Source organism: Anas platyrhynchos, chromosome 2 (assembly GCF_047663525.1).
Source record: "Anas platyrhynchos isolate ZD024472 breed Pekin duck chromosome 2, IASCAAS_PekinDuck_T2T, whole genome shotgun sequence".
In the NCBI taxonomy this organism is placed as follows: Eukaryota; Metazoa; Chordata; class Aves; order Anseriformes; family Anatidae; genus Anas; species Anas platyrhynchos.
This window is the reverse complement of record NC_092588.1, coordinates 142,155,023-142,181,555: the sequence shown is the minus strand read 5'-3', so window position 1 is coordinate 142,181,555 and position 26,533 is coordinate 142,155,023. Positions and strand designations below refer to the sequence as shown.

General features: G+C 40.6%; 2 protein-coding genes across 2 annotated transcripts in view; one reads left to right on the top strand and one right to left on the bottom strand.

Moving 5' to 3' along the window:
* MYO3A (myosin IIIA) overlaps positions 1-26,533 on the bottom strand; it is a 119,213-nt gene that overhangs the window by 13,975 nt on the left and 78,705 nt on the right. Inside the window, exons 22-31 of the mRNA XM_072033714.1 lie at positions 25,611-25,740; positions 23,042-23,121; positions 22,322-22,399; positions 19,511-19,716; positions 17,445-17,556; positions 15,950-16,112; positions 15,204-15,290; positions 11,888-12,011; positions 9,806-10,784; positions 8,989-9,127 (exon numbers count right to left, since the gene is read on the bottom strand). Coding sequence (XP_071889815.1) covers positions 8,989-9,127; positions 9,806-10,784; positions 11,888-12,011; positions 15,204-15,290; positions 15,950-16,112; positions 17,445-17,556; positions 19,511-19,716; positions 22,322-22,399; positions 23,042-23,121; positions 25,611-25,740 — 2,098 coding nt within the window. The remainder of the gene's footprint in view (positions 1-8,988; positions 9,128-9,805; positions 10,785-11,887; positions 12,012-15,203; positions 15,291-15,949; positions 16,113-17,444; positions 17,557-19,510; positions 19,717-22,321; positions 22,400-23,041; positions 23,122-25,610; positions 25,741-26,533) is intronic.
* LOC140001618 (uncharacterized) lies at positions 1,319-23,245 on the top strand. Its single transcript, XM_072033715.1, has 3 exons — positions 1,319-4,863; positions 15,409-15,476; positions 20,091-23,245. Exon 1 carries the CDS (start codon positions 1,322-1,324, stop codon positions 4,373-4,375), a length of 3,054 nt encoding a protein of 1,017 aa, XP_071889816.1. The 5' UTR covers positions 1,319-1,321; the 3' UTR covers positions 4,376-4,863; positions 15,409-15,476; positions 20,091-23,245.

Genomic DNA, 26,533 nt, shown 5'->3' with positions numbered 1-26,533 from the left:
TGTAGAGAAGGTGAAAATATGGTACAGAAATTCAAGTCGTTTAGAACGCAGAGAGTCTTCTGCCAATCCAGGTAAGGCTTCTGCCAAAACTAAGTATAGAGATGACGAAGATGATGACGACGCTGGGCCATCAAGGATTCAGGAGGAGGAAGATGAGGATGCCGAAAGAGCAACAGTAACTACGCGAAGCCTAAACGAGCGCGAGCTACGAGATGTGCGAAAAGATTTTGGTCGCTGTATAGGTGAGCAGCTTGTCACCTGGCTGCTCCGGTGCTGGGACTCTGGAGCCAATTGTGTGGAATTAGACGGCAGGGAAGCCAGACGGTTGGGATCCCTTGCTCGAGACGCCGGCATTGACAAAGCAATTGCAGATGGAGCACGACCCACCAGCCTCTGGAGGCGTCTCCTCTCAGCTGTGAGGGAAAGGTATCCCTTCAAGGAAGATATTTTATGTGTACCAGGCAAGTGGACCACTATGGAGAAGGGAATCCAGTACCTGAGGGAATTAGCCGTACGGGAAGTGATTTATGAGGATCCAGACCAGACACAAACATCCAAAGATCCAGATGAAGTCAAGTGTACACGACCCATGTGGCGGAAGTTTGTACGGAGTGCACCATCATCATATGCCAGCTCATTGGCAGTAATGGCCTGGAAAGAGGATGAGGAACCCACAGTGGATGAAGCGGCTAAACAACTCCGGCAGTACGAAGAAAGTCTCTCCTCTTCCTTACAGGCCTGCGTCTCAGCTGTGGAGAAACTGTCTGAAGAGGTCCACCAACTTAAAGAGAATCTATCTTCCCCCCAACCTGAACCAACCAGTGTCCAACGACCGAAAGAGAACACCTGGGAGAAACTTTCTGAAAAGTTTCACCAACTTGAAGAGAGATTATTCTCCTCCGCACCTGTACAAAGCAGTGTCTCAGCTATCAGGGGTAGGCGTTCATCCACACAAGGAAGACGATATAGTGGGTACTCACCCCGTGCCACCCTGTGGTTTTACTTACGAGACCATGGAGAGGACATGAGAAAATGGGATGGAAAATCTACCGCGACCCTAGAGGCACGGGTACGTGAGTTGCAAAAGAAAACAATCAGGAAAAAAGGATTCTCCGAAAAGTTTGCTGCTCCAACTTCCAGCAGACAATCCTTCAAACACAGAAACGAAGAAGATTCTGACCAGGATTAGGGGGGCCCTGCCTCCAGCCAGGGGGAGGAAAGGGACAATCGAGTTTATTGGACTGTGTGGATTCGATGGCCTGGCACATCACGCGCACAGAAGTATAAGGCTTTAGTAGACACCGGTGCACAATGTACTATAATGCCATCGAGCTATAAAGGACCAGAGCCCATCTATATTTGTGGAGTGACAGGAGGATCTCAGCAGTTGACTGTATTGGAGGCTGAAGTAAGTCTGACTGGGAATGAGTGGGAAAAGCACCGCATTGTGACTGGCCCGGATGCTCCATGTATCCTTGGCATAGACTATCTTAGAAGAGGATATTGCAAGGACCCAAAAGGGTTCCGGTGGGCTTTTGGTATAGCTGCCTTAGAGACAGAGGGCATTAAACAATTATCTACCTTGCCTGGTCTCTCAGAGGACCCCTCTGTTGTGGGGTTGCTGAGGGTCGAAGAACAGCAAGTGCCAATCGCTACCACAACTGTGCACCGGCGGCAATATCGCACTAACCGAGACTCCCTGATCCCCATCCATAAGCTAATTCGTCAATTGGAGAGCCAAGGAGTGATCAGCAAGACCCATTCACCTTTCAATAGCCCCATATGGCCAGTGCGAAAGTCTAATGGCGAGTGGAGACTAACAGTGGACTATCGTGGCCTGAACGAAGTCACGCCACCACTGAGTGCTGCAGTGCCGGACATGCTGGAACTTCAGTATGAACTTGAATCGAGGGCAGCCAAGTGGTACGCCACAATTGATATCGCTAATGCATTTTTCTCCATCCCTCTAGCAGCAGAGTGCAGGCCACAATTTGCCTTCACTTGGAGGGGAGTTCAATATACTTGGAATAGGCTGCCCCAGGGGTGGAAACACAGCCCTACCATTTGCCATGGGCTGATCCAGTCTGCGCTAGAGCAGGGGGAAGCTCCTGAACACCTGCAGTACATCGATGACATTATTGTGTGGGGTGACACAGCAGAGGAAGTTTTCGAGAAAGGGAAGAAAATAGTCCAAATCCTTCTGAAAGCCGGTTTTGCCATAAAACAGAATAAAGTCAAAGGACCTGCACGAGAGATCCAGTTTTTAGGAATAAAATGGCAAGATGGACGTCGTCAAATCCCAATGGATGTGATCAACAAAATAACAGCTATGTCTCCACCAACTAACAAAAAAGAAACACAGACTTTCCTAGGTGTTGTGGGGTTTTGGAGAATGCACATCCCAAATTACAGTCTGATTGTAAACCCGCTCTACCAAGTAACCCGTAAGAAGAATGAGTTTGAATGGGGCCCTGAACAACGACAAGCCTTTGAACAAATCAAGCAGGAAATAGTCCATGCAGTAGCCCTTGGGCCAGTTCGAACAGGACCAGATGTAAAGAATGTGCTCTACACTGCAGCCGGGGAGAACGGCCCCACCTGGAGCCTCTGGCAGAAAGAACCTGGGGAAACTCGAGGTCGGCCCCTGGGGTTTTGGAGTCGGGGATACAGAGGATCTGAGGCCCGCTATACTCCAACTGAAAAGGAGATATTGGCAGCATATGAAGGAGTTCGATCTGCTTCGGAGGTGGTCGGTACTGAAGCGCAACTCCTCCTAGCACCCCGATTGCCAGTACTAGGCTGGATGTTCAAGGGAAGGGTCCCCTCTACGCATCATGCAACTGATGCTACATGGAGCAAGTGGGTTGCATTGATTACTCAGCGGGCTCGAATAGGAAACCCCAGTCGCCCAGGAATATTGGAAGTGATCATGGACTGGCCAGAAGGCAAATACTTTGGGATATCATCAGAGGAGGAGGTGGGTCGTGCTGAAGAAGCCCCACTGTACAACCAGTTGCCAGAGAATGAAAAGAAATATGCCCTGTTCACTGATGGGTCCTGTCGTATTGTGGGGAAGCATCGGAGATGGAAGGCTGCTGTATGGAGTCCTACGCGACGAGTTGCAGAAGCTGCTGAGGGAGAAGGTGAATCGAGTCAGTTTGCAGAAGTGAAAGCCATTCAGCTGGCTTTAGACATTGCTGAACGAGAAAAATGGCCAGTTCTCTATCTCTACACCGATTCATGGATGGTAGCAAATGCCCTGTGGGGATGGTTACAGCAATGGAAGCAAAACAACTGGCAGCGTAGGGGCAAACCCATCTGGGCTGCTGCATTGTGGCAAGATATTGCTGCTCGGGTAGAGAACCTGGCTGTGAAAGTACGCCACGTAGATGCTCATGTGCCCAAAAATCGGGCTACTGAAGAACATCAAAACAACCAGCAGGTGGATCAGGCTGCTAAGATTGAAGTAGCTCAGGTGGACTTGGATTGGCAGCATAAAGGTGAATTATTTATAGCCCGATGGGCCCATGACACCTCAGGCCATCAAGGTAGAGATGCAACATACAGATGGGCTCGTGATCGAGGGGTGGACTTGACCATGGATGCTATAGCACAGGTTATTCATGACTGTGAAACATGTGCTGCAATCAAGCAAGCCAAACGGTCAAAGCCTCTTTGGTATGGAGGACGATGGCTGAAATATAAATATGGAGAGGCCTGGCAGATTGATTACATCACACTCCCTCAAACTCGCAATGGCAAGCGCCACGTACTTACAATGGTGGAAGCAACCACCGGATGGCTGGAAACATATCCTGTGCCTCATGCCACCGCCCGGAACACCATCCTGGGCCTTGAAAAGCAAGTCCTATGGCGACATGGCACCCCAGAAAGAATAGAATCAGACAATGGGACTCACTTCCGAAACAACCTTATAGACACTTGGGCCAAAGAACATGGTATTGAATGGGTGTATCACATCCCCTATCATGCACCAGCCTCCGGGAAAGTTGAACGATACAATGGCCTGTTAAAGACTACCTTGAAAGCAATGGGCGCTGGGACGTTCAAAAACTGGGATACGCATTTAGCAAAGGCCACTTGGTTAGTCAATACTAGGGGATCTACCAACCGAGCTGGACCTGCCCAATCAAACCTGTTACGTACTGTAGATGGGGATAAAGTTCCTGTAGTGCATGTAAAAAATATGCTGGGTAAAACAGTCTGGGCTACTCCTGCCTCAGGAAAAGGCAAACCTATTCGTGGAATTGTTTTCGCTCAGGGACCTGGATACACTTGGTGGGTGATGCAAAAGAACGGAGAGGTCCGGTGTGTACCTCAAGGAGATTTAATACTGGGTGAGAATAGCCCATGAACTGAATTGTACCATGTTAAATAGTATATTATACTGTATGTTATCACTACCATGATTACTATAGGTGACTAATTAGAATGTATGGAAAAGAGTGTAACCTGAGCATGACATAAATGGTATGGAATAAGGGGTGGATAGATGTCCTGGTTTCAGTTAGCACAGAATTAATTTTCTTCCTAGTAGCTGGTGGAATGCTGTGTTTTGGCTTAGGATGAGAAGAGTGCTGATAACACCCCGATGCTTTAATTGTTGCAGAGCAGTGCTTATACTAAGCCAAGGACATCTCAGCCTTTTGCTCTGTCCTGCCAACGGGCAGGCTGGGGGTGCAGTAAGAGCTGGGAGGGGACAGACCCAGGACAGGTGACCCAAACTAGCCAAAGGGGTATTCCATACCATCTGACGTCATGCTAAACAATATATAGGGGTGGCTAGCTGGGGGGGAGGGGGCCGGACTGCTCGGGGTTAGGCTGGGCATCGGTCAGCGAGTGGTGAGCAATTGCATTGTGCATCACTTGTTTGTACATACTATTATTACTTTCCTATTATCATCATTGTATTATTATTGTTATTATTTTTATTATTATTTTGTTATTATTATTTTCCTGTCTTATTAAACTGTCTTTATCTCAACTCACGGGCTTCACTTTCCATTTCTCTCCCCCGTCCCGGAGAGGGAGGGGGGAGGGTGAGCGAACGGCTGCGTGGTGTTTAGCTGCCGGCCGGGTTAAACCACAACAGTACCTTGTGCATTTTAAATTCACTTATGAACAATTTAACCTTGTAGATTTAAGACTCATTTAACCTTTTGGCTCATAGGTTCTTTAAACTGCAGGATTTGCATTTTTATAAACAACTTTGAAAATCTGAACACTTGTCACAGTTCACCACCCAGAAATCCCGCAGTTCTTTCCCTTCTGTGGGCAGCAATATAATAAAATATTTTATTATAGGAGCAGGTGAGTTCTATTATAGGAGCAGGTAAGTTCTAAAACTGACAGTGGCCACCTAGCCACTGATGAAGGCAGACAAGCATTCCTATTAGGCATAAAGCTATAAAAACAATTCACATGTTATAGGTGTAAAATGACATATAAAACCAGTGAAGCTGAGGAAGATATGTAAATAAGTGTAAACCACCAGAGTAATTAGATATAGACAAATGCTACATGATTTAAACAATTGCTAAACAACCTCTGCTTTTATAAGGGTAGCACAGCAAAGGTGGCTCTAGAGAGAAACCTACACTAAAAGTGTATCCTTCTGTAAATGTGTATAAACTGTACTGTAACACCTAATGTAGGCAAGAGGACAGGAAGGCTCCTCTCTGTTTAATAACAGACAGTGCATCACTCACCATGTCTACATGCTTCACTTTAGCATGGCAGTCTGTGGCACATTATCTCATGTCTTTATTTTATGTAGTTGTCTGTGATCTCACTATACTGAATACAGAAAGGAAGAAATCCAGGATGCTGGTAACTCCTGTTTTTTTGGCAGTACAACCTACGTGATCATATGCATACTTTTACTTACGTATTCTGTACATCCAGGTAGATCGTATTTGCTATAATAAATATCTGCTTAAATTAAGACAAATTTCAGCTTTGTGATTGAGTTCTGCAAGGCTTAGGCTCCAACCAGCTCCCAGGCACACCTGGGAATTGCTGCAGCATCTTCTTTTGATTGATCTTAGCTGGAAAGTAAACAGTTTTCCCGTTGTGTGAATTATGTTTGAATGTAGAAAAAAAATGTTCATGTTCCATACCAAGGAAGGTCTTTCAGTGAGGCTTAGCATTTATAAATATGTCTGCAGGGATGTGAGCAATCAAGGCTCAGCCCCCTGCTGCCATCCCGCTGTGCCCTAGGTGAGGCTGAGCTGCTGTTCACTGTCAGGCTGACCGCGGTGCGGAGACTGAAATTTCATGTCATGGCTTGGAAGGGACACAGATTGACTAGAGGCCACCTGGCTTGCCTTCTTGCTTTTTTAAAGTTCAGTATTTTTCAAAAGTCACCTTTGTCACATTTATCACGAGTAGCCCCACAACCTGTGTGAGGTACGATAAGGGAACACAGCACACAGGGACGATAGCTGCCCAACTCAGACCAGCTGGGCAAGAAGGGCCAAGGAACCAGACCTAGCTCCGGGCGGAATACTGCCTGTTTTATCATGGGTCAGCCTAATACAAAAAGATTGGGAACAATGGGTATAATAAAAGCTGGCTTTGGAGTGGTTTTACTTACTGGAGCAGAGCATTAAATGAGTTACTGGCTGGAGAGCCACAAGCAGGCTGGAAAGGCTAGTTTGGTTTGAGATAGAAGAGGCCAACTCAGGATTTACAACATTTAAGGGCAAAATAGGGCGTTAGCAGACCTGCGCTTTAGTAGCACATTTCTGTTTGTATTGAATTCATTTGTAGCTTTGTAGTCAAATAGTACCCACTATTTCATTTTAAATGCATTTACGTTGGAAAGAGTAACTCCATCTAAACATGGATTATGATTACCATTGCTGACATTTTTTGCAAAAGGCAATTAGACATTATTAACAAACAGTCACTTTTTGCACCTGAAAATTATAGAGGAGAAAAAAAAAAAAGGATCAAAACATTCTCAAAGACTGTGCCTGGTGCACAAAAGAGCAAAGTGCTGTCATATCGCACATGCACACATTTGCCAGGAGAAAAAAATAAGAAAATAAATCTTCCTTTTGTTAAAAGCAACATAATAGCAGCTTGTAAAAATGTTGTATTTCTTTCTATTCAACAAAATGAGACCAAAGTCCTTATGCCACTCAACAACTGTTTCACTGTTGTTTTAAAAACTTGGGACTTGGTTCAAAGAAATGTATGACACTCTTCACTTCCACATTCAAAAAGGTACAAACAGCACTTTCACACATTTCACCATTGGAAAAATACTGTATTATAGCACCACAGAGATGTAAAACAGCATGACATTTTTAAAAACAAAGGGAAGATAAGTAGCTGACTGGTAACCAATTTAAGCAGGGTTGCTTGCACAGGTGACAAGCTCTGACATTCGTTTGCCTCTTGCAGAGCTACTTAAATTTATAGCAGTGCTTAGGGAGGACACTGCTATTCTGCGCATGGCATGAACATACTGATACACTTTCACTGTGTTCACTGGTGTAAGTAATGAGACCTTTAACTGGATAAATAGGGATTTTTGTATTCTTTTTCCTCCATCTACCTCTCTTCTCCAGCTTCTGGAGGAAGAATGTGTAAGAACCGAGAGCTATTTTCCATAGCACGCATTTTTAATCCCTCAGATCTACCTCATAAAAAAATCTGCAATATTTAATAAAGAACTTGGTACAAACCCAAACATTATTCAGCCTTTAATGGAAGATCACAGAACTTTGTTTTTAGCTTCACATTTGTATTCTTTTTGTTATTTTTTGGGAACAGATTGATCTACATAGATTATATAGAAGCAGCCAGTTTATACTTGGAGGTTTAGATTTTCTAAACACCAAGCCTTCATTTGAGATGCTTGACCTCTTGAAAGGGCTGCAAAGTGGGGGTGCAGTACCTTTAGGATCTCTTCCACTTAGCCATGGGATCTGAAATATGTTTTAGCAACATGGCAGCCAAAGCCACAATGTTATAACACAAGTATTACAATTGACTCTAGGCAGCCAGGGGCACCTCTGCATCTGATCCCAGCTGTGCAGAGATGAGCAGAGCTTTTCCCCGGAGGCAGCAAAGTGGCATGGCTGACACAACCTTTCCTGCAGAGATGGAGGCCCACCCAGCCAACCTCCATGTTTGCCCTTGTCTTCCTCTGCACCTGCAGCCCAAAAAAACAGGCTGAGGAAAACCCGTTATGTCCATTCCAACTGAGAAGGCTTGAGCTCTTTGTGGACCTCCTGGTGGGGCACACTCTGAATGTCATGTCTTCTACCTATCAGTACCCCTGCACCTAACCTGCTCCAAGAATGGTTACATTTTGGGAGCCCTACTGCCCATGCTAATTGGAACAGATGTTTCTATATCTTTTAAGCATGGAAGTCAAACGGATGCTAATTATTAATAAGAATTCACTTATGATTTTAAAGTCATGCCCACCAACATGGGGAGGAGTTGCAAGTTTTGATAGACTCAGTTGCACTTCTGGGTAGCTAAAACTTTTACTCAGCATAAACGTGATAAACCGTGGCAAAATGTTTGACATAGTCCCTAAAAATATTTTGTTTTTAAAACATAGCTGCATATTTCATCTGTAACACATACTGCTGAGGAACAATGAATAAAAAAAAGAGTCAATGTGTATTTTTTACCAAATAAAATTATTACTAGATATGCTGTGTCTAGGCCTCACAATTCACCAATCTTAAGAAGCACTGAAACAAAGTACCAAGAAAAATGATAAATGTGTAAATCCCAGTCATGCTTGGACATTTCTGTGGAAAATAGTTTTCAGACACATACTGATAAGAGGCTTAGTACAGAAATAAACAGCCGGAGTTACATGAGAAGCCAGAGCTAGTTCCTCTTCTAGTCCCCTGGCCTTTAAACCATGAATAGGAGTTGTTTCTTGACAGTCCTGTTAACAAATGAAAATTCAGCCTAAAGAGTAAGGTTCAACATTACCTGACTGACAAACATTAGAAGAATGTTGGTCATTAGTTTGCTTATCTTTGGACAGCATCACAGGTCTCAGCTGATGTGACAATATCATTTCATTTAATTTTTGTTGCAATGCTAAGTAGTCTTCAGATAATTTTGATATCTGAAAAAAATGTAACACAGGATTTCTCATTATTATATAAATAAGCATATATGTTCCAAGGTAACCAAGGGTAAAACAGTGGGCTTGATAATGAATTTAGAAGATATCTCTCCAGCTACTACAGTGCAGACACCTACTACACTTACCTCCCATCCCTTTCCTTAAAACCAACCAAACAAAAAAGTGTAGAAAGCCCCATACTACTGCCCAGTCCTGCAGCTCCTTCATATTGGTTCACTCAGGTGGGCAGATGGTGTCTTGCTGATGTCGGGATGCAGAACAGCTTCTGCAACTGCAGGCATATGGCTCTGCACATGTGCAAGTCACTGGCACTGACACAGCAACTTACTGTTTTATTTACAGAGACATTTCAAATGCTGAATTAAGGGCCTTGCTAGGTAAATGCACATTTCAATAAAGCCAGAGCTTCTGCATTTAGGTTGATACTGACATAATTTTTCCCCATTTTTCTAACTTCGTTTTTCCCTCCTTCCTAAAAAGGGTATTTCTCTTGCAGCCCCAAATATGCCTTTTAATGCAACACTCGTTAAAAAAAACGAACATCAGTCTCAGCCGAGAGAGTAAAAACTTGTTCCACTGAAGTCAGTAAAATAACTTTGCCATTCTGTCATTGCTCAGCGTGTTATGTTTAACAAATTTAGCTTATAAGCTTCTTACCTGCCGTGAAAAGGCTGCCAAATCACAAGGCTCTTTCTCTGAGCCTCCCTTCTGTGTCTTAGAGTCCTCAGCTTCCATAACAGTGGTTTCCCTATCTTTTGTTGTCTGGGGATCATTATTTTGAATGTGTACTGCTTCTGTTGGCTCCTTTATAGTTTTCTCTTGACTTTTGCAAGGTAATTTCCCTTCTTTTCTGAGTTGTCCTCTCCTTCTGTAACCCCTGTAATTGCTCTGAATAACCACTGCTGCCTTCTCTTTGTCTTCTGAACCTCGTTTGTCTGCTTCAGCTTGCTTCCGTGAGCCTCTTATTGACTCTTTTCTTATAATTCCTTTACATTCTCTAGGCATCATCACTTCATGTTTCACATGGTTTCTTTCCACATTCCCGTTGGTCTTGGGTTGGACCACTGAAGATTCTTGATTTTGCCCATCTGTACTGAGTGTGTCTTGGTTAGTTTGCCCTTGCTGGAGTTCAGGCTCAGCTGTGCTTTTGACAGAAGCTTTGCTGGATGACTCTTCCAAAGATGCCTGGTCTTCACCTTCACCAGCATGCTCTACTGCAGTGTTCTGCTTCATGGAAACTGTCTCTTCTTTAGTAGGCATTTTCTTTTGCTCCTGTACATTCCCTATGTCACTGTCCCTAGTGTACTCACTGTCAGTAACAGCATCACCTTCATCTTGAATCTCCTCATTCACTGCTTCTTCTAGTATAATATTTTGAAGTGGCTGCAGTTGTGCTTCAAGGTATTCGACAGCAGATAATTCTTCCTCTCCTATTTTTTTGCATTGTTCCTTTATTTTTTTACGGGCTCTGTACCCTCTGTAATTGCTCTGAACAATAATAGCTGCTTCTTCTTCTGTTTTTGGAAGGGCACTCTTCACTCCAGCTGGACTTTCCTCATTATCTTGAAGTTCTTCATCCTTTTTCTTTTCACTAAAGGCTGATGCATTTTCAGTTTGTTTCTCTCTAAGTGATTCCCTGAATGGAATAGAATTTTGCGAGAAATTATAGCTGAAGGAGATGAAGGATAGTAACAACTTTGCAACTACCTTTGGTGATGCTTGTGTAGTAAAAGGCAATTTGATGCATTGCAACATGGGAAAGATTTAATGCACATAGCTGGAATTGAAGATAGAAAGCCAATCTATGTTTCTCTATTGACTATTACTTCTTAATGTTAAAAGGGATATCCCTGTTAAACTGTTCACAGAAAATCGCTGCACAAGGGCAGGTGATAAAACAGAAAATAATTAATTGAACGTTTAACAAGAATGTAAGGCAGAAAATTTGTAGCACCTCCAGTGTGTATAAATACACACAATCCTAAATGTATTAATGAAAGAAAACTGCCTCACATCACACTGGACTGTTTTCTTTCTATGATCCTGGGCACAGGTCCAGGTCAAACTTAAAAGACCAATTCCCTCCACTGTGTTTGTTACTGTCTATAAAACTTAAGTGCCAGGTGAAATCTGCCACACTGTTCCTCCCCTTTGTCTCTTGAGAAAGACTTTTGACTCATTCACAGCTGTTTTCTACCTCTCTGGAGTAGTCTTCAGCTACTGAAATGCTGTCACTGAAAACAAGATGGTGATGTGCAAAATGCTCCTCTTCAGTGACTAGGACTACAGCTATGTTGCAGAAGTATTTAGAATGTGATTTGCCTCCCCTTACTTTCATCTGTCTGGTCTGAGCAAGTCTTCTAGGTTCCTGCTTGTCATCACCTATGCTTATCATACAGTGACTTAAGATGAGAGCAGTTCCTTGCAGATGCCTGTTTCTTGCTCTTGTCTAAGCATTTTTTGCAAATATCCAATTCCAGAAAGAGATTCTTTTACAAGTTACATTAACATTACAGGTAAACACAGTATTATTTATCTTTCCCCTAAACGTGCCATTATTCCCTGGGCTTGAAAATACGAGAAAATTGCCTACTGACATTGAAAGAACTCCAAGTGAATATATACATACACATACATCTAGAATAATTCTAATTTGCTTCACTTCTAGATTATATCCCTATTTTTATCAGTTTAGTTACTAAAAAGGGACACAGTGACAGAAGAGATGGAAAATATTACCTCCTCCTTTTGAAGGTTCTCCTCTCCTTACATCCCCTGTAGTGAGACTGAATTACTGTTGCTGCTTTGTTCCTTGCCTCAGTTAGTTCTTTCCTCTTCTTCCTGAGTAAGTATCCTCTGGCAACTGGTACAATTTATAATATAAAACAACCTTAGGCAACAAACAACGGGTATCTCAAATATTTCAGAGAGTTAAATTATAATGTTATTAAACAAAACAAACAACAAAAACAAACAAACAAAAAACAAAGGGAGAAATAAGAGCATATAGACTGGGGTGGTAATTATGATTACATTTCAGCTGGAATGATTCTGTCCCACAAAACCTTTTGGTATTTCAGAAAGCTGCAGCCATTGTACATGAGGACAGAAGCAAGATCTTTCTCAGTATTTTATTGGAATGAAAAAAATAAAGGCAGATGTTGAAAGACACAGAACTGTAGTGCTGTCGAAGTACCTCTAGCACACTGTGCTCTCAGCACCACATATCTGCTTTTCCTGATTCAGGCAATTGATTTGACTCAAGGTCTTTATTTCCCTGGGAAACACCTGGCAATCAGGCTATAGAGATTACCAGCCTCTCTTCTGGCACAGGCTTGGAACTTTAATTCCTTAGCTGAACATTCACCAGATTAGAGAGAAACTGAAAATTTTACAGCTCAGCAGTTGCAGCAGACCTCACTCATGCTCCTTTTGCAAAGACTCATTATTCAAAATGAGAAAGCTCAGCATGAAAAGTGAGCTAAGCTCCACAATAACCAGACACACTCTGGCAAGCATACTCGGTACTTTTGCTTTGTGGCATGTTTAAGTTTATGTTGTGAATCAGGATAAATAAAGACTCGAAGATAGGTCTTTCTCCAGACACATATGCACCCTCACCACTTATACCAATTGGCACTGTAAGGACTGGGATTCAGCTCTAGGTGAAGGTAACTAAATTTAGGTATGTACACGAAGGTGTCTGCAATTGTGCTAAGTCTCTAAACTCTTGTTAAAGTCAATGACTAGTCACTAGGGGCTTGATATGCCTGCTGGCATGTGAGTATCTAGTGCCATCTGAAGTGCTCCACGATGCCTAAAGCATCCACATGGAGCTGGCAGACACGTCGAAACAGACTGGGCTTTCTGTTGTGAGAAAGTTGGGTGTGCCACATGAAATAAAGCTGGAGGCCAGACAGGATAACCTGGGGCATTTCAAATGGCACTAGGTACCAGTACAGTTACAAAATTTCTGAGCATTTGGTGGTTTAGAATAAAATTACTCAAACTCTAGGCTCTGCTGACTCTAAGAGGAGTTTAGAGACCTAGGTCACTTTCAGAGATTTACACTGAGGTGTCATAATCAGAAACTGAATCCCATTCAGAATGTTGCTTCAAAAATTCTTGAAGTTGCAAATCATTTCCTAACAGAAACTGGCACACTCTCCACAGTGCTGTGGTTTGGACAAGCCTGCTAATCCTTGGCAAAATAAGATGAACAAAGTGTTTTGTCAAAATATTTCTGTTGAACTCTAACTCCAAATGCAACAGCAGGACTATGGGGATAGAGGATTTGGGTGATTTAACAACCCTGAGGAGATGGTAGATATGGGAACTCTCATTCCAGCTGTGCTGAGTGTTGTGATCGGAGAGGAAGGTCAAGCTCACTTAAGAACAGGAGAGGAGCATAAACAATCTGACACATCTGGACTTTATGTTAATTTTTTGTTTGTTTGTTTGTTTTTGCTTTAGCATTCCCTACTCTCAATTTAGACCATCTTGGGCTACACTAGATGCAGTGGATTGGTGTAAAAAGCACTGTATGAAAGGGACATAAATTATATATTGATAACTGGACATAGAGTAAAGGAACTCAAATATTTGTTCAAAGTGGCATACTTGGGTTTCATGTTGCTGTCTGGCAGGGCTTTAGAAAAGTTCAAATTGTAAAGAATTTTGAATACTGTCAGAGTTTCTTGGACTTCTTGGGCAAATTTTCATTCCATTTCCCTATAAAAATAAGTCAAAAGGAGATATTTTTAACTATATCAAGTTACATTGTCAGTGGACATGCCATGTAAGCCAAATATGGTCTTTTTAGACTTACTCTGGTTCACTTTTGAAATTTGCTTTTGTTTTGATGTTGTAGCTATCTAAGCATTGCTTTCAAACTGGAAGGGAGGTTTTGAACTGACTTAAAATAGGAAGAAATACTCCAAGAGTTAAGTAAAAATGGACTTCCTTCTGTTTTAGCTTCTTGTGCACTGAAAAAAACCTGAAATTGCATTCAAGATAAAGAAGGTGGATGAGCAGAAACACTGGGGAGATCAACAAACTGAGTAAAGTGATAAATTCATAGTTTTGCATTTGCAAATATTCTACAGTAATTGACAAGTTTCAGATGGGTAATTATTTTTGGCACATCACTGCATTTTATTCTGGTTTTAGGTTCCTTTTTATGCTGATAAAATTCTAGTGACTGCAGCAAAGTGCTCTTCAATACACTCTAACATTGGCTCAATGCAATTAACAGGTGCTTGTGACAATGATTAAAACCAACAGTAGTGTTGGTATATACTCATGAAGGCATATCAGAGGAAGTTTACATCTAGATAGCCTGGGTACTGGCAGCATTAACTTATGTTTGGGGTAACTACCTTTGTAATTACTAAAAGCACTGTGCAGATTTGTGCCAGCTGTTTTCGGACCTGTGCCTCTCTGAGTTGTATTGCCACTGATTTCAGAGCTGCCTAGACTACATCTGGTTCTGGGACATCTCTGCAGCGGCAGGAGAGACAGAAATATAGGAAGGAAAAAGAGATGTCATATCGTATACAACAAGGTGCAAGGTGATTATTGTTGCAGAAGAGGCAGGATAATTTGCTAGCTCTGACTGAGTCCTGGCAAAAAAAGAATCAGATATGAGTGAAATTACAGGTTGTAGTCTTCTCAAACATAACTGATATGTAGCAAAACCTATTCCCAACTGAACAACATGCACACACACATTACATGCACATAATCTCATACAGGGCTTCAACAGCACCAGCTGCAATAATTAGGCAAAACAAACTAGAAGTGAAAGTCTTGCCATGGCATTTAACCAGCCCACCTCCCAGCTGTGGAAAGGGCCTCTATGCTGCTTTGAGGTACAAGTAGTGGAATACATTGACCCGCCTCAACCACTGCATATAGATATATAATAGATAAATTTTATGTCAGGAACTGTAAATGAGCATAGTCAATCAGCGTAGCTAGGTAACAGCAAAGAATCTGGATCAACATATTGTGTTTGGATAGCACATTAAAAACAAGGAAAGCAAACAATTCTTACTTGCTTGAAGTCTAACAATGTATTTTTCCAGTTTTTGATTACGTTTTGCTTTTGTGTATTCTTTACGAGCAACAAAACCCCTGTAAGCTGAAAAGAGATGTGAAAAAAAATAATCTATTTAGATACACAAAAAGGCTTTAAAAATAAAAAGTCTGTAAGGAATTATAGGCCTCCATTTAGATATTCATTTTTTATTTTTTTTCAGGCTTTATCTTTCCAAAAATGGCAAAAAAGCACAAGCAATATGAATCTCCATAAAAACTATATTTTCTGGTAAGTAACATTATTAAGAATGAAATAAATACAAACATGAGAGAATCAAAATGTAAAAGAAGATGCTGTTTGAAATATATTAAAAATTTCAACTGATGTCTTCATCCAAGGCATAATTGGTCTTATTGTCTTGGACAGTTAATACATTATATTTTCATTATTATATTGCACAACTTTGTCAGAGCATGTCAGAATATTATTAATAACAGTATCATTTATGCAATCATGTCCTTCCATTGTTAAAACTGTCTTTAATGCAACATTGATAAACGTAGCTTTGGTAAGAAGATTGTCATAAGCTGGTTAAAAGAATTGAATTTTTTTCTCCATAAAAACAGATATCATGAAGTATTAGATATTTTATAAAATGTAACAGCAGGAAAACAGAAAAATCCACATCCGGCATGCACATCCATCCAACTACACACATGTGCTAGCTTTCAGGAAAATGTTAAATGTTTTAAAGCTGTTACCTGACTGTATTTTAATAGCACTTTGTTCCCTTTGTTCCTTTATCTTTTTGTATCTCCTTGACACCAGCCACCCTCTGACATAAGCCTGAATCAAAATAATCATGTCAACTGTCTCCTTTCGCATTAAATTCAGCTGCTCCACGTGATAGTATTTGAGGAACACCTTAAAAAGAGTAAGCAGACAGGCAATAGTTCTAGTTAATGCAGCTTAGACAGAGTGGCCCCATTTCATGGTCCCAGTGCAAAACCTTGGGCTGTAACTACAAATCTCTTTTCAAACCTAAGAGTCTAACAGTTTCACTAACCTCAGAAATCTGATGTATATTGCATACAGGTGATCCAAATCTAGAACTTTCAACCTTTCTGCTTTCCCAGTTTAAATGTAAGGCATTGTTTATTTCCTAAATTGCTTTTATCAAGCATGAAGCTCATATAGATCCTTAACAACTAGCCCAGCATGAGGGATACAAACACATTCCTGGTATACATTAGTATAAAATAAAATCTGTAGATAGAGCTTGTGCAATTAAGACCAATTACTCTTGTTTTACAGAATTCCCCGTGATCTTTGATCACTCTAGTACAGACACAAGTTAACTCTAATTAAGTAAACATACAATATAGATCTCATATCTCAAAACACCCTTCCCTTCACTACATGTTATCCATTAGCCTCACTAAGGCAGCAAAGGGAAATAAAGGTTGAGGAGGAAGCCATGTATCTTCATGGCTTGTCCAGCCTATCCAGGAATAAGTGTCAGAAGAAGAAGAGTTGTTTCTTCTGCTCTGAGGTGTTTTTGTATTTTGTGCAGTTTAGGATCCATCTAGGATCCATTTGTCCCCCTCTCCTTTCCACGCACTTCTGTTACATTAGAAGACTGAGACTTGGTGCGTTATTTGTCTGACAGGTTATTTTTTTCCGGCAGATCTCCTGGGATCCGTCATGTCAGGGCTGGGGGGGAGGGGGAGGGTGGCTCCTGAGTGCACTGGGAAGACTGGTGAGCTAGAACCAATGGCATGAGTATGGGAACAGACATATTTCTTGTATATCAAGAAAAGTCTTCCTCTGACTTCACATATCTGAAATCTATGTCTTCTCCCAGTGCTCAACAAACTCTAGCACAGACCCTCTGGCTGGAAGGTGAAAACCTTCTCCCCTCCCCTTTTGAGTCTGACTGCTACAAGGAAGAAGTATGAGCAGATCCTTACTATCACATTCTTGGAAAAATGATGCAAGCAGTGTCATTGTCACATACTGCTTTGTACAGGTGAGGCAGACTGTGGCCTCATTACAGTCGATCAGAATTTTAACACACTACTGGTTTGGGATTTCAGCCAGGTATCATGGAACAGTACCCAACAAAGGCTGTTTTTTTGTTTTGTTTTTGTTTTAGTACCAGGAAAGACCAAGAACTACTCCAATCCCAATAAATTAACAGTGACATAGTGCAATAATGCTTTTACAGTATATATATCTATACTTATATATAATTACTTTAGTTTTTCCAAGAACCCAGTTGTCCAGGTGAGCTTTTTCCAAGATGGCAGCACAGGTTTCTGGGCTGACTGGAGGATCATCATTTGTTTTGTAACAGATGAGATAATACCTAAAGACAAATATATGATTCGGTATTCCATTAACGGTGAAAAATATATGCAAATACATTCAAATCATTCATTTAAATAATAAAAACAGTTGCATGAAAGAAAACATAGCACTGAAAAAAAAACAGCTCACTAAAAAAATTGCTGTGATTTATATGCAGCACTAAGAAACTCAATTAAAAGTGGATGAGTGACATATTGCACACCCTGGAGGGCTGTTTAATTCTATGTCAACATTGAAAGGTTTTAAAAAGTGTGCAATCCAAATGGGGCTGTGTGCCAGTCCTTTGCTGCTCTGACTGTCTGTGAAAGCGATTTCAGTGGCAAGATAAAAATACTTGTGTTTTTCTGCCTAAATTAGCTTAGTTCGTATCTAGAAATGTCGTGAAGATTTCCTATTTTATTTCAAGTGCTTAGATGGTTAACATGTGAGACTCATCCCAGCTCTTGTTACCTTCTTGGATTCAGCTTTGTAGATCCTTTTGGAACATAATATTTGATGTTTTGACATATCATGTAAGCATTTAATTTGGCAAACTAATTTCTCAGAACTAACTCTGCCTGAGAAAAGAGGTCAGGATGCTCATGCATAAAAATTACCTAACACATACCAACTTGGCTGGTAGGTAGGAAAGTACTTGCATTTTCCAGGATTTCCCAGAATGTAATTTCATTACAAAATGAACTGTACTTGTCTTGTTTTGGTTTATTTTGTTTTGTTTTTTAATTCAGAAAAAATATGTGGATACCATTATGTGTGTTCCTGACAGTGTTACGCTTTTTTTTCTTGTTAACTCAGAGTTTATACAGTAAGTTGGGTTGTACCAACTTTAGATGAAGGTAACAATGTCCTTGGAGGACTATAAAAAAGGAGACAATGATTATTCCTGCATTATGACCACCAATTCTTATATATATATTCTGTGTGAGTGCCATATCATCAGTGCTTGAGACCTGCACAGCCTCACTGCACTGGGGGGCACATTCTCTAGAGAGCTTCCCCATTGTGCTCACTGACTGTCTCTCTTTTACCTTCACCATAAAGTTTTTGATAAAAAGCAGCAACCAAGAGCCACAACATATCTTGGTGCAGTGATAACTACCTTTTCCCATCCTGCACTCTTCCAAGACAGTAATAGTCCCAGCAATACTCCTCCCAGATACTGTGCTATAAAAGCATTACTTTGTTTTTCCTCTCCTTATGTACCAGCAGCACTCTGCAGCTAGCTTTCTGTTTCTAGTGCACCATTCCTTTTAAGCATTTCTGGCTGAGTTGCTTGCTTCTTCCCAGCTTTACTCCCCATTCCATAAATCTAAGCTCTGATTGAGGCAAATATTCAATGTCTTTATTTGTGAAGGAGAAATATAGGTTAAGTGCTCAGTATTTTTTTGAGGCGGCAGAAGAAGAGAGTTGAAGGGATTATAAATAATAGTGAGTTCGTTATTCTTCTTAACAAATGACTAATACTTAGAAAGCATATTTCAAACAGAACTATGGACTTAATGAACTTCTCAGCCCTAGATTAGCCATTCCAAATTATCACCCCCCTTCAAACACAGATGTTGTACAGTGCTGAACGTCAGGAGCTAGAGAAATGGTGGTGCTTCTCAGAGGCTCTTTCTCCAGATTCTCCATTTTAATTTGAAACATTACATTTCTAACCCTCAAATCTTTGAAGAAAACTTTCAGATTATAAGCACGACAAATAATTTAACCAAATGCAGATGGAGCATGAAACAATCATTCTGGGATGCATCATCTTTCTCTACCAATCCAAAAGGGATTACTGATTTTGTGCCTGAGTTATCCTGTCACCCAGCCTGTAATCTCTTTTCTAACAGGAAATGTCTCTGTATTTTTTCTATAAATACCATGCCAAATGCATTGCGGATGCTCAGCCAACACTGAGCAGCAATGATAGAAGAGAAAAAGGCACTTGTTCACATCAATGTTACCGTTTTATGAAGTTAGCAAAGAGTATGCGGTGTGAATAACCCTGTCTTCGAATCCTTGCCGTCTCCAGAATTCCTGTGTAACGCAGCTGAACCAGCACTTTTTCTTTATCAAACTTGTTTGCCTGCCGGTCATTGTTTGGCTTGATGCACCTGACAAAATGAGGCTGGCCAACGACCATTTTAGATAACAAATCCATCAGGGAATACTGCAAGAAATGAAAAAGATATCAGGGTGATTATAAAACTTTTATGTAGGTCCAGGTGTAGCTGAAATTTATTTCATATGATCAGATTTATTTCATGTGCAAGTCCATTTAGATTTCAGTAAGCTGGTACTTTAATGATAGATGAAGTAAATTGTGTAACAACAGTTCTGGCTTTGAAAAGATCAGCATAGACTACGTGAGAGAAACACTGACTCCAAATGGGCGTTATCATAGTCCACCCAGGACATTCTCACAAACTACAGTTTTGGTATATGCAAAATTTGTGGTATTGCCAATAACTGAACACCTGCTTTGGTTTTGGAAGCAGCATCATCTTTAATTATGGTTCTAAAAAATTATCTCTTTTTTTGCAGGCTCCCTTGAAGACCAGTGGATATAGCAGCAGCTGTTAGGCTGAGTCTGCAACACCAAGTTCATATCAAGCTGTATGTTTAGCAGAAGCAAAGCATTGTTTGCAAGATCATAACTGAATTCTTGAGTATAACTGTAGAAGGGAAGTGTTATTGAGGAATATTTCTAAAAGCATACCACTTATTCTCATGAAATGCAAAAGCACATGAATGCACATTTTATGCCTAATACTGAAGACAGAGAACAAATAGGTGTTTGGGGCAACTCCATCAGTTAGCCTGGCATTGGATTGTGCAGCTGTTGCTGAGCTTCATCATTGACAGTGTGGCTGTTAAAGGCTGTTAAATGCTGTCAGACCTGATGAAAGGGCAGTGTCCCTGGAAGCCTGGAAGCCTCTCCTTCTCAGCTCATCTAATATATGATAAAAGCTCTCCTTATACTTCTTTCCTTTTCTTGGACTCTTGTTAGGCAATTACAACCCACTTGCATGTATTTTTTGTTGTTTTTGGTTTTGTTTGTTTGTTTTTCTTGTTGTCACCTAATTGAAGGCCTTTATTTGTCCAGGGAGTAAATCATCAGTCTAAGGATGGAAGACAGTGGAAGTGCACTAAGCCAGTAAATATTGCCATCCCTTCAGTAGGATGGAGGAACCTAAAGCCACCCTGGAAGAGGGGCTGCTTAATCTATTCTCATGCAGCATGTCCTGTTCATCAGGGCTGATGGTGATACTACAGCTGCCCTGCCAGGAACAAACATTTGAGGAGGGTAAAACTAGGAATGCACAAAATCACAATTCAAAAGTTGCACTCTTCCCACCTCACCAGGGTGCCAGGCTAACAGAGGGATGTTGTCTGTAGCTCCCCATGACAACTGAGTTGAATCTGGCTGTAAACAAGCTTGACTTGTATTTCATAAAATTGCTTCATGGGAATATCTTATAGAAACACGAGTGAATCCATTACTCAGGATTCAGCCTGACTCAACAGAAAGAGGCAGCCAGGATGCAATGCAGTTCAGCAGTAGGTTAGATACAGGAAACTGGTGTAGGACATCAAGAGACATATGTTTCGTATTAAAATATGCAATCCCGTTTTGGACAAATGTTTCATCAAGCAGCAAAGTGTTTAATTAGATTTATCACTCATGTTACAATGGAACACAAACAAATAGGGCAGGCTAATGGATATATATATTTTTTTCTACTCAGCCTGAGATAGCAGATGCTTTTCTCAGTCACCCTTGGATATCTGCATATCAGTAAACCAGTAGGGATGAAGCTGAATCTTTATCTGAGAGCATCAGCTAGCATGATCTGAGCAGGGATTTCCACTACAGAAAATAGTAACAGGAAAGTGCAAATATAACGAACCCTTCACAGCTTCAGTTGCTAGATTTGTTGGTAATGCCAGTGCATTACCAACATTAATTAATTAATAAATCGAAGACAGGAACTTTGAAGTAGATTCAATACATTTCTCCATCCAGAACGTTAAAATGCCATCCAGCTTTGGATCACTATGATACCTGGGCTGGAATTATCCTTGACAGTCCCAAAAGCTGTGCAGTTAAGTCTACTAAACAGAGATCCTGCTCCTTACTGCTCTCTGTCATAGATGTAAATGAACTCTTAAAGGTCATGAAGATTACCTGATCCACCTTTACATTTTTGCTGGGAGATAAGAGGAGCTGGAAATTCAGGCTTGGGCCAACTCTGTGCTTGACTTTGGAAGAAACAATGCTTTTCATAGCTATTTTCTATGGCAGGATCAGCAGTGCTGCCTGCGCTTGGAAAAATAAAGAGCACTGATAAAAGAGCCAAAAGAATTTACTCAGAATAGACTCCGAGGAATACAGATCTTCCTCTGTAGCTCTTGCTCCAAATTAATTAATTTTTCTTTTTTACTTCTTAAACTCTTAAGGAAATGCTGTATGACTGATATTCAACTTCCCCTTAACTCCTCTGGGAAGAAGCAGGCGAGTGAAAGACAATTCTTATCAATCATCCTACATCATCATGATGGAAATGTGGCTGTGTGTTTGAGTACAATTAGAGATGAAACATCACAATCTTCTTTATTATATTTGTACTGCATAGACTGCTGAGCCCTATAAGCAGCTCACGAACTCTAAATGTATCACTGCTGACTTTAACTCAACAGGTGCATTTCAAAAGGTAAAAGAATAAATATGTATTCTACTCTAGAAAAAAATATTAAAAGATCAGATATCTTACTCTAAAATAAGAAGCAACTGTCTGTGTTTTCATACTGGTTGTCTCTCTTGGATGATGTCCGGTATCTCCTGCTTCATTCTATATGGATGAAGGAAAAAAAAAAAGACACTTCTTATCTCTGTTGAGTATGTAATGCCCTTTCCAATGCCTCAACAAACAACCCCTCAGAGAAAATCGTCAATTAAAAAAAAAGTACTCAAAACTGAAAAAGTTACTGCATGTTCACTAGCACAAAGTAGTTACACCATTACATTACTTTGCTACACAATACACAAACATTCACACACTGAGGACACAATTTGATAACAGAACATCTAAATAACTGCTACAAATAACCTGACAATGTCTGAGGTCCTGTTTGTTATTCCAGTGCCACTGCTATTGTGGTCACTCTCTATAGAACATAACTATATGCCACACCAAAATTTTAATTTCTCTTTTTGCTACAATATAGCTAGGAAGTAATTTTTTTTTTTTTCTTTTCTGAAATTGTTATAAAACTATAGCCAGAAAGAAGGGAAATGTTAGGTTTTTACCTCACGGAAGGAATATGAATTGCACAACACAAAGATATCCAGCTAAACAGAAAAGAAAACAGGAGAGGGAAAAAAACCATCGAAGGGGTTACTTGCTCACTTTTAGTACCAACAACAGTATTGCCTTTCTAGTTTAAAATAAGGTTAAGTGCAGAATGCAGAGTCATGAAATCAGTTTTCTTACCTTTGTATGACTGATTGATTTCTGGGGGGTCCACATCTGGTAACTGATTGTAGTTTTGCTTTTACTGTGTGCCAGGTTACCTATGGGAAGATGAAAGAATGCAACCTACCAAAATGCTTAGATCTCATCTAAACTAAAAAGTATGTTGAACCACGTTATTAAGTGCAACCATATGATTATAAAGGTCCTTGACTTTTTTTCTGAGCATGTCCTCATTTCTCTTTTCACTGTTGGGGTGGTACAAGCTCTGAAGATATTGCACGATGATGGAACATGGGCTAAATTTTCCTCCTTTAGTACTTATGTCACCTACTAGAGCAAAAAAATAAACAGAGTGCTGCAGAAGGTAAAAAAGGTGTATCTTCTAGCATCCATGAACTTTTACCCTAAGGATGTTATTTTATTATCCTAGTTCTAAGGCTACACATATATTAGTTAAAAATATGTGTTAGCACCCCTCTCTGGCCCTGAGGTCAAGTGACATGGCATGACTCAAGTCTATACAGCTAAACTGTATACTTCTCTACTCTTCTAACTAACTGGTAAAAATAGGGTTGTGTCCTTCCACAGAGCTCACTGGAAATCATTGCTGGCCTACACTTTCTTGTGACATGTGCCTGGGTATTCCTGGGAGAATGCTAGCTGACAAGAAACAAAAGTGTCCCAAGGAGAGATGCTTACAATTACTCAAAATGGGCAATCCTGTGGCAGTGTTTTAGCTACTGGTCACTGGTCATGTTTTGTTTACTATTATAGACATTGTCTTAAAACACCAGCCTTGGAACTCTTAGTCAAGTACGACCCCTATCACAGTGATTTGGAAAAGGTTCACAGGAGTGGTTTATACAGAATCTGGTCTTCTAAAGAAATAATGAAAATGCTTCTGGCCTTTACACAACATCACTTTATGTTGATAAACCCCACCCAGTGCTGCATGCTGCAATTGCTTCTACTAATAACATCATACCTCTGACATCTCACTATACATTGTGAGAGCCTGTAATCTTGCTGTGCTCAGTCAGCTACTATCAGGAAGAGGTGGAAAAGAGTTGGATAAATAACTGCAACTATATGGATGCTCAGCTAATGTGTCATGTATTGTGTGATGATATCAAGTGCCAAAAATACCCTGTGCTTAGCTGAATGTCACAGGGTGGGATGGAAAGAGAAAGGATTACTTATACTCAACATTAGCTGTCAGGACATGAAGTGTCTATAGGATCCCTGTTGTACTCCGTGAAGAGAAGCACCTTCAGAGTAGATTTATCCCATCCTAAGAGAAACACCTGAGATGGCAAGGCAGGATGGCTTGGATTCTGGATATACCTCTATATTTCCACTGATTCTAGATGAATGACAGACCAGAAATCTAGCTTTTAGTTGGCTGGATGTGGATGGTTTAGGTCAGTTTCAAAAGGCTACACACAATGTTTGATAATGTTTAACAAGATTGAAATAACCTTCAGAGTTATATTGCAAAACACTACAAAAGTTCTTGGGACCATTTGGGTTCTGACCTTGGCTCCACAGAAATTATAGTTTAAAGTCTTAGCAGATATCAACACATTAAAACGTTCAGGGAAGGACACTGTGTTTAGTGTTTTTTTAAGAATACTGGCTTAAAAAAGACCTTAAGGACCGGATTTTGCACTCCTCCAGCAAAACAACCTTTGTGAAGAATAGTAGTTTTGCCAAAACCTCAGTTTCTGTAAGCTATGATAAAATTTTAGAGAAATTTCCATTAGGCTCTTCCAATTTAACGTTCCTGTTCTCCCTTGTAGTTGTACAATAAAGTAATGTTGTGAAGTACTTATTGTACAGCATCAGTGCCCTCACACAGGGAGCAGTACTACACAATAATAAATAACTCCTGGGTAACTTCGTGGTAGAATTTAAAGACAGGACACAAATGGTGTTTGCCACTTAGATTTTCTGGTTGTAAGGAGACTTACCTATCACCTTAAAAAGGAAAGTAGGACACTGTGCAAAGGGTCTAGTTCATCTGAGGTGCAACTTAGGAGCCATTTCTGTAGAGCCATATACTTTCCTCCACCCCCTTATAAACTCCTTGAGGAAGGAGTTTACTCTTTCACTACTAGGGCCTCAGCAGTTAGATACAATAAAGAACTAAGACTGGGGAAATAGGAGTGTCTCCTCACTCTTTGCAGTATATGTTAGGAGCCCCACCTTGGTTCCCTAATGCTTTAGAGAAAAATTGCACTGAGACAAACAGGCAACTTACATATACCCTGTCCAAAAAAGGCCAGTGACTTACCTGATCCTTTCTGTTCAGTCCTCAACAAAAGTGATGCACTCCACTCCCTGTCCCGTGCCCCTAACCTGAAGAGGGGACCCTGAAAGAAGCCTCTACCACTTCCTTCGCACTTGACCAGACCAGTCCCTCCCCTGCAGCTTGAGACGGCAGGGGCTCCATTCTGTATAGATTCTAGGGTTGGAAAGTTAAGCCACAAAGTGTATAATGTCATCAATAAATGGTCACATGAAACCCAGCAGTGGTCAGCATCAAGGCTAGAGAAGGAGGATAGGAAGACTACCACAGTAGCAATACCTGTTTTTGTAAGAGGGTGGGTTACCAACTGTCGTATCAGATTGTTTTCAGATGATCGCAGTAGCAGCACGATATCAGCTGGCAGGGTATCCCTGTTTTTGGCTAGGAATCCACTCGCATTATACAGAACCTGTTTAAAAAGTGCATTTATGCATCTTATGGGCTTTTGGAAAGTAACTGTAAATTTAAGTAGTCTGGCATGTGGCTTATAATGTACTGAGACACAAATAGTTTTTCTGCCACAAGGCTTACTCTCACTCACAGTCTTTCTTTAGATCACTGGTAGTTGTAACTTTTCAATACTGAGAACCATTATGGTGCAGATCACTAAAAGTAAATCTCTTACTCCAAAGAAGTCCGAGACACTTCTTTTCCCTAATGCAGATGTGTTAACGCTTGTTTTAGCCAATGTGAATTCAACAGGAGGACAACCATACTGGTGTCATTCCTTTACACCAGTTTAGGTGTAAACACATAATTAACAATGCACCTGCTTTCAACCCTATCACACAGGATTACCCATATGATTGTGCAGTCTTTCTGTCCCACTCATATTGTGCCACACTTCCTAGAGATTTCTGTATTAATTATAGAGACAGCTTTCAAAGTCACAAGCTGCAATTGAAATCTCTCTACACACATGCAGGCATGGTATACCTAACTCAAATGTACCACCAGGGCTCTTGAAATGAACCACAAGAAAACCTGGCCAAAAGGTGACAAAAAGTAAAAGATACTGGCATGTTTAAATTCAAAAGAAAGCACAAAAAATAACCCACTGACAATCTTAAATTACAGTAAAATAAAATAAAATAAAATAAAATAAAATAAAATAAAATAAAATAAAATAAAAGCTTGTAAAGGAAGAGGAAAAAATGTTCTCCAGGTTCACAGTATATGGGACTATAAGTAATGAGCTTAAA

What these genes read in the sequence shown, in the direction of transcription:
- LOC140001618 (XM_072033715.1), top strand. Translation starts at nt 1,322, where the DNA reads ATGCCATCGAGCTATAAAGGACCAGAGCCCATCTATATTTGTGGAGTG.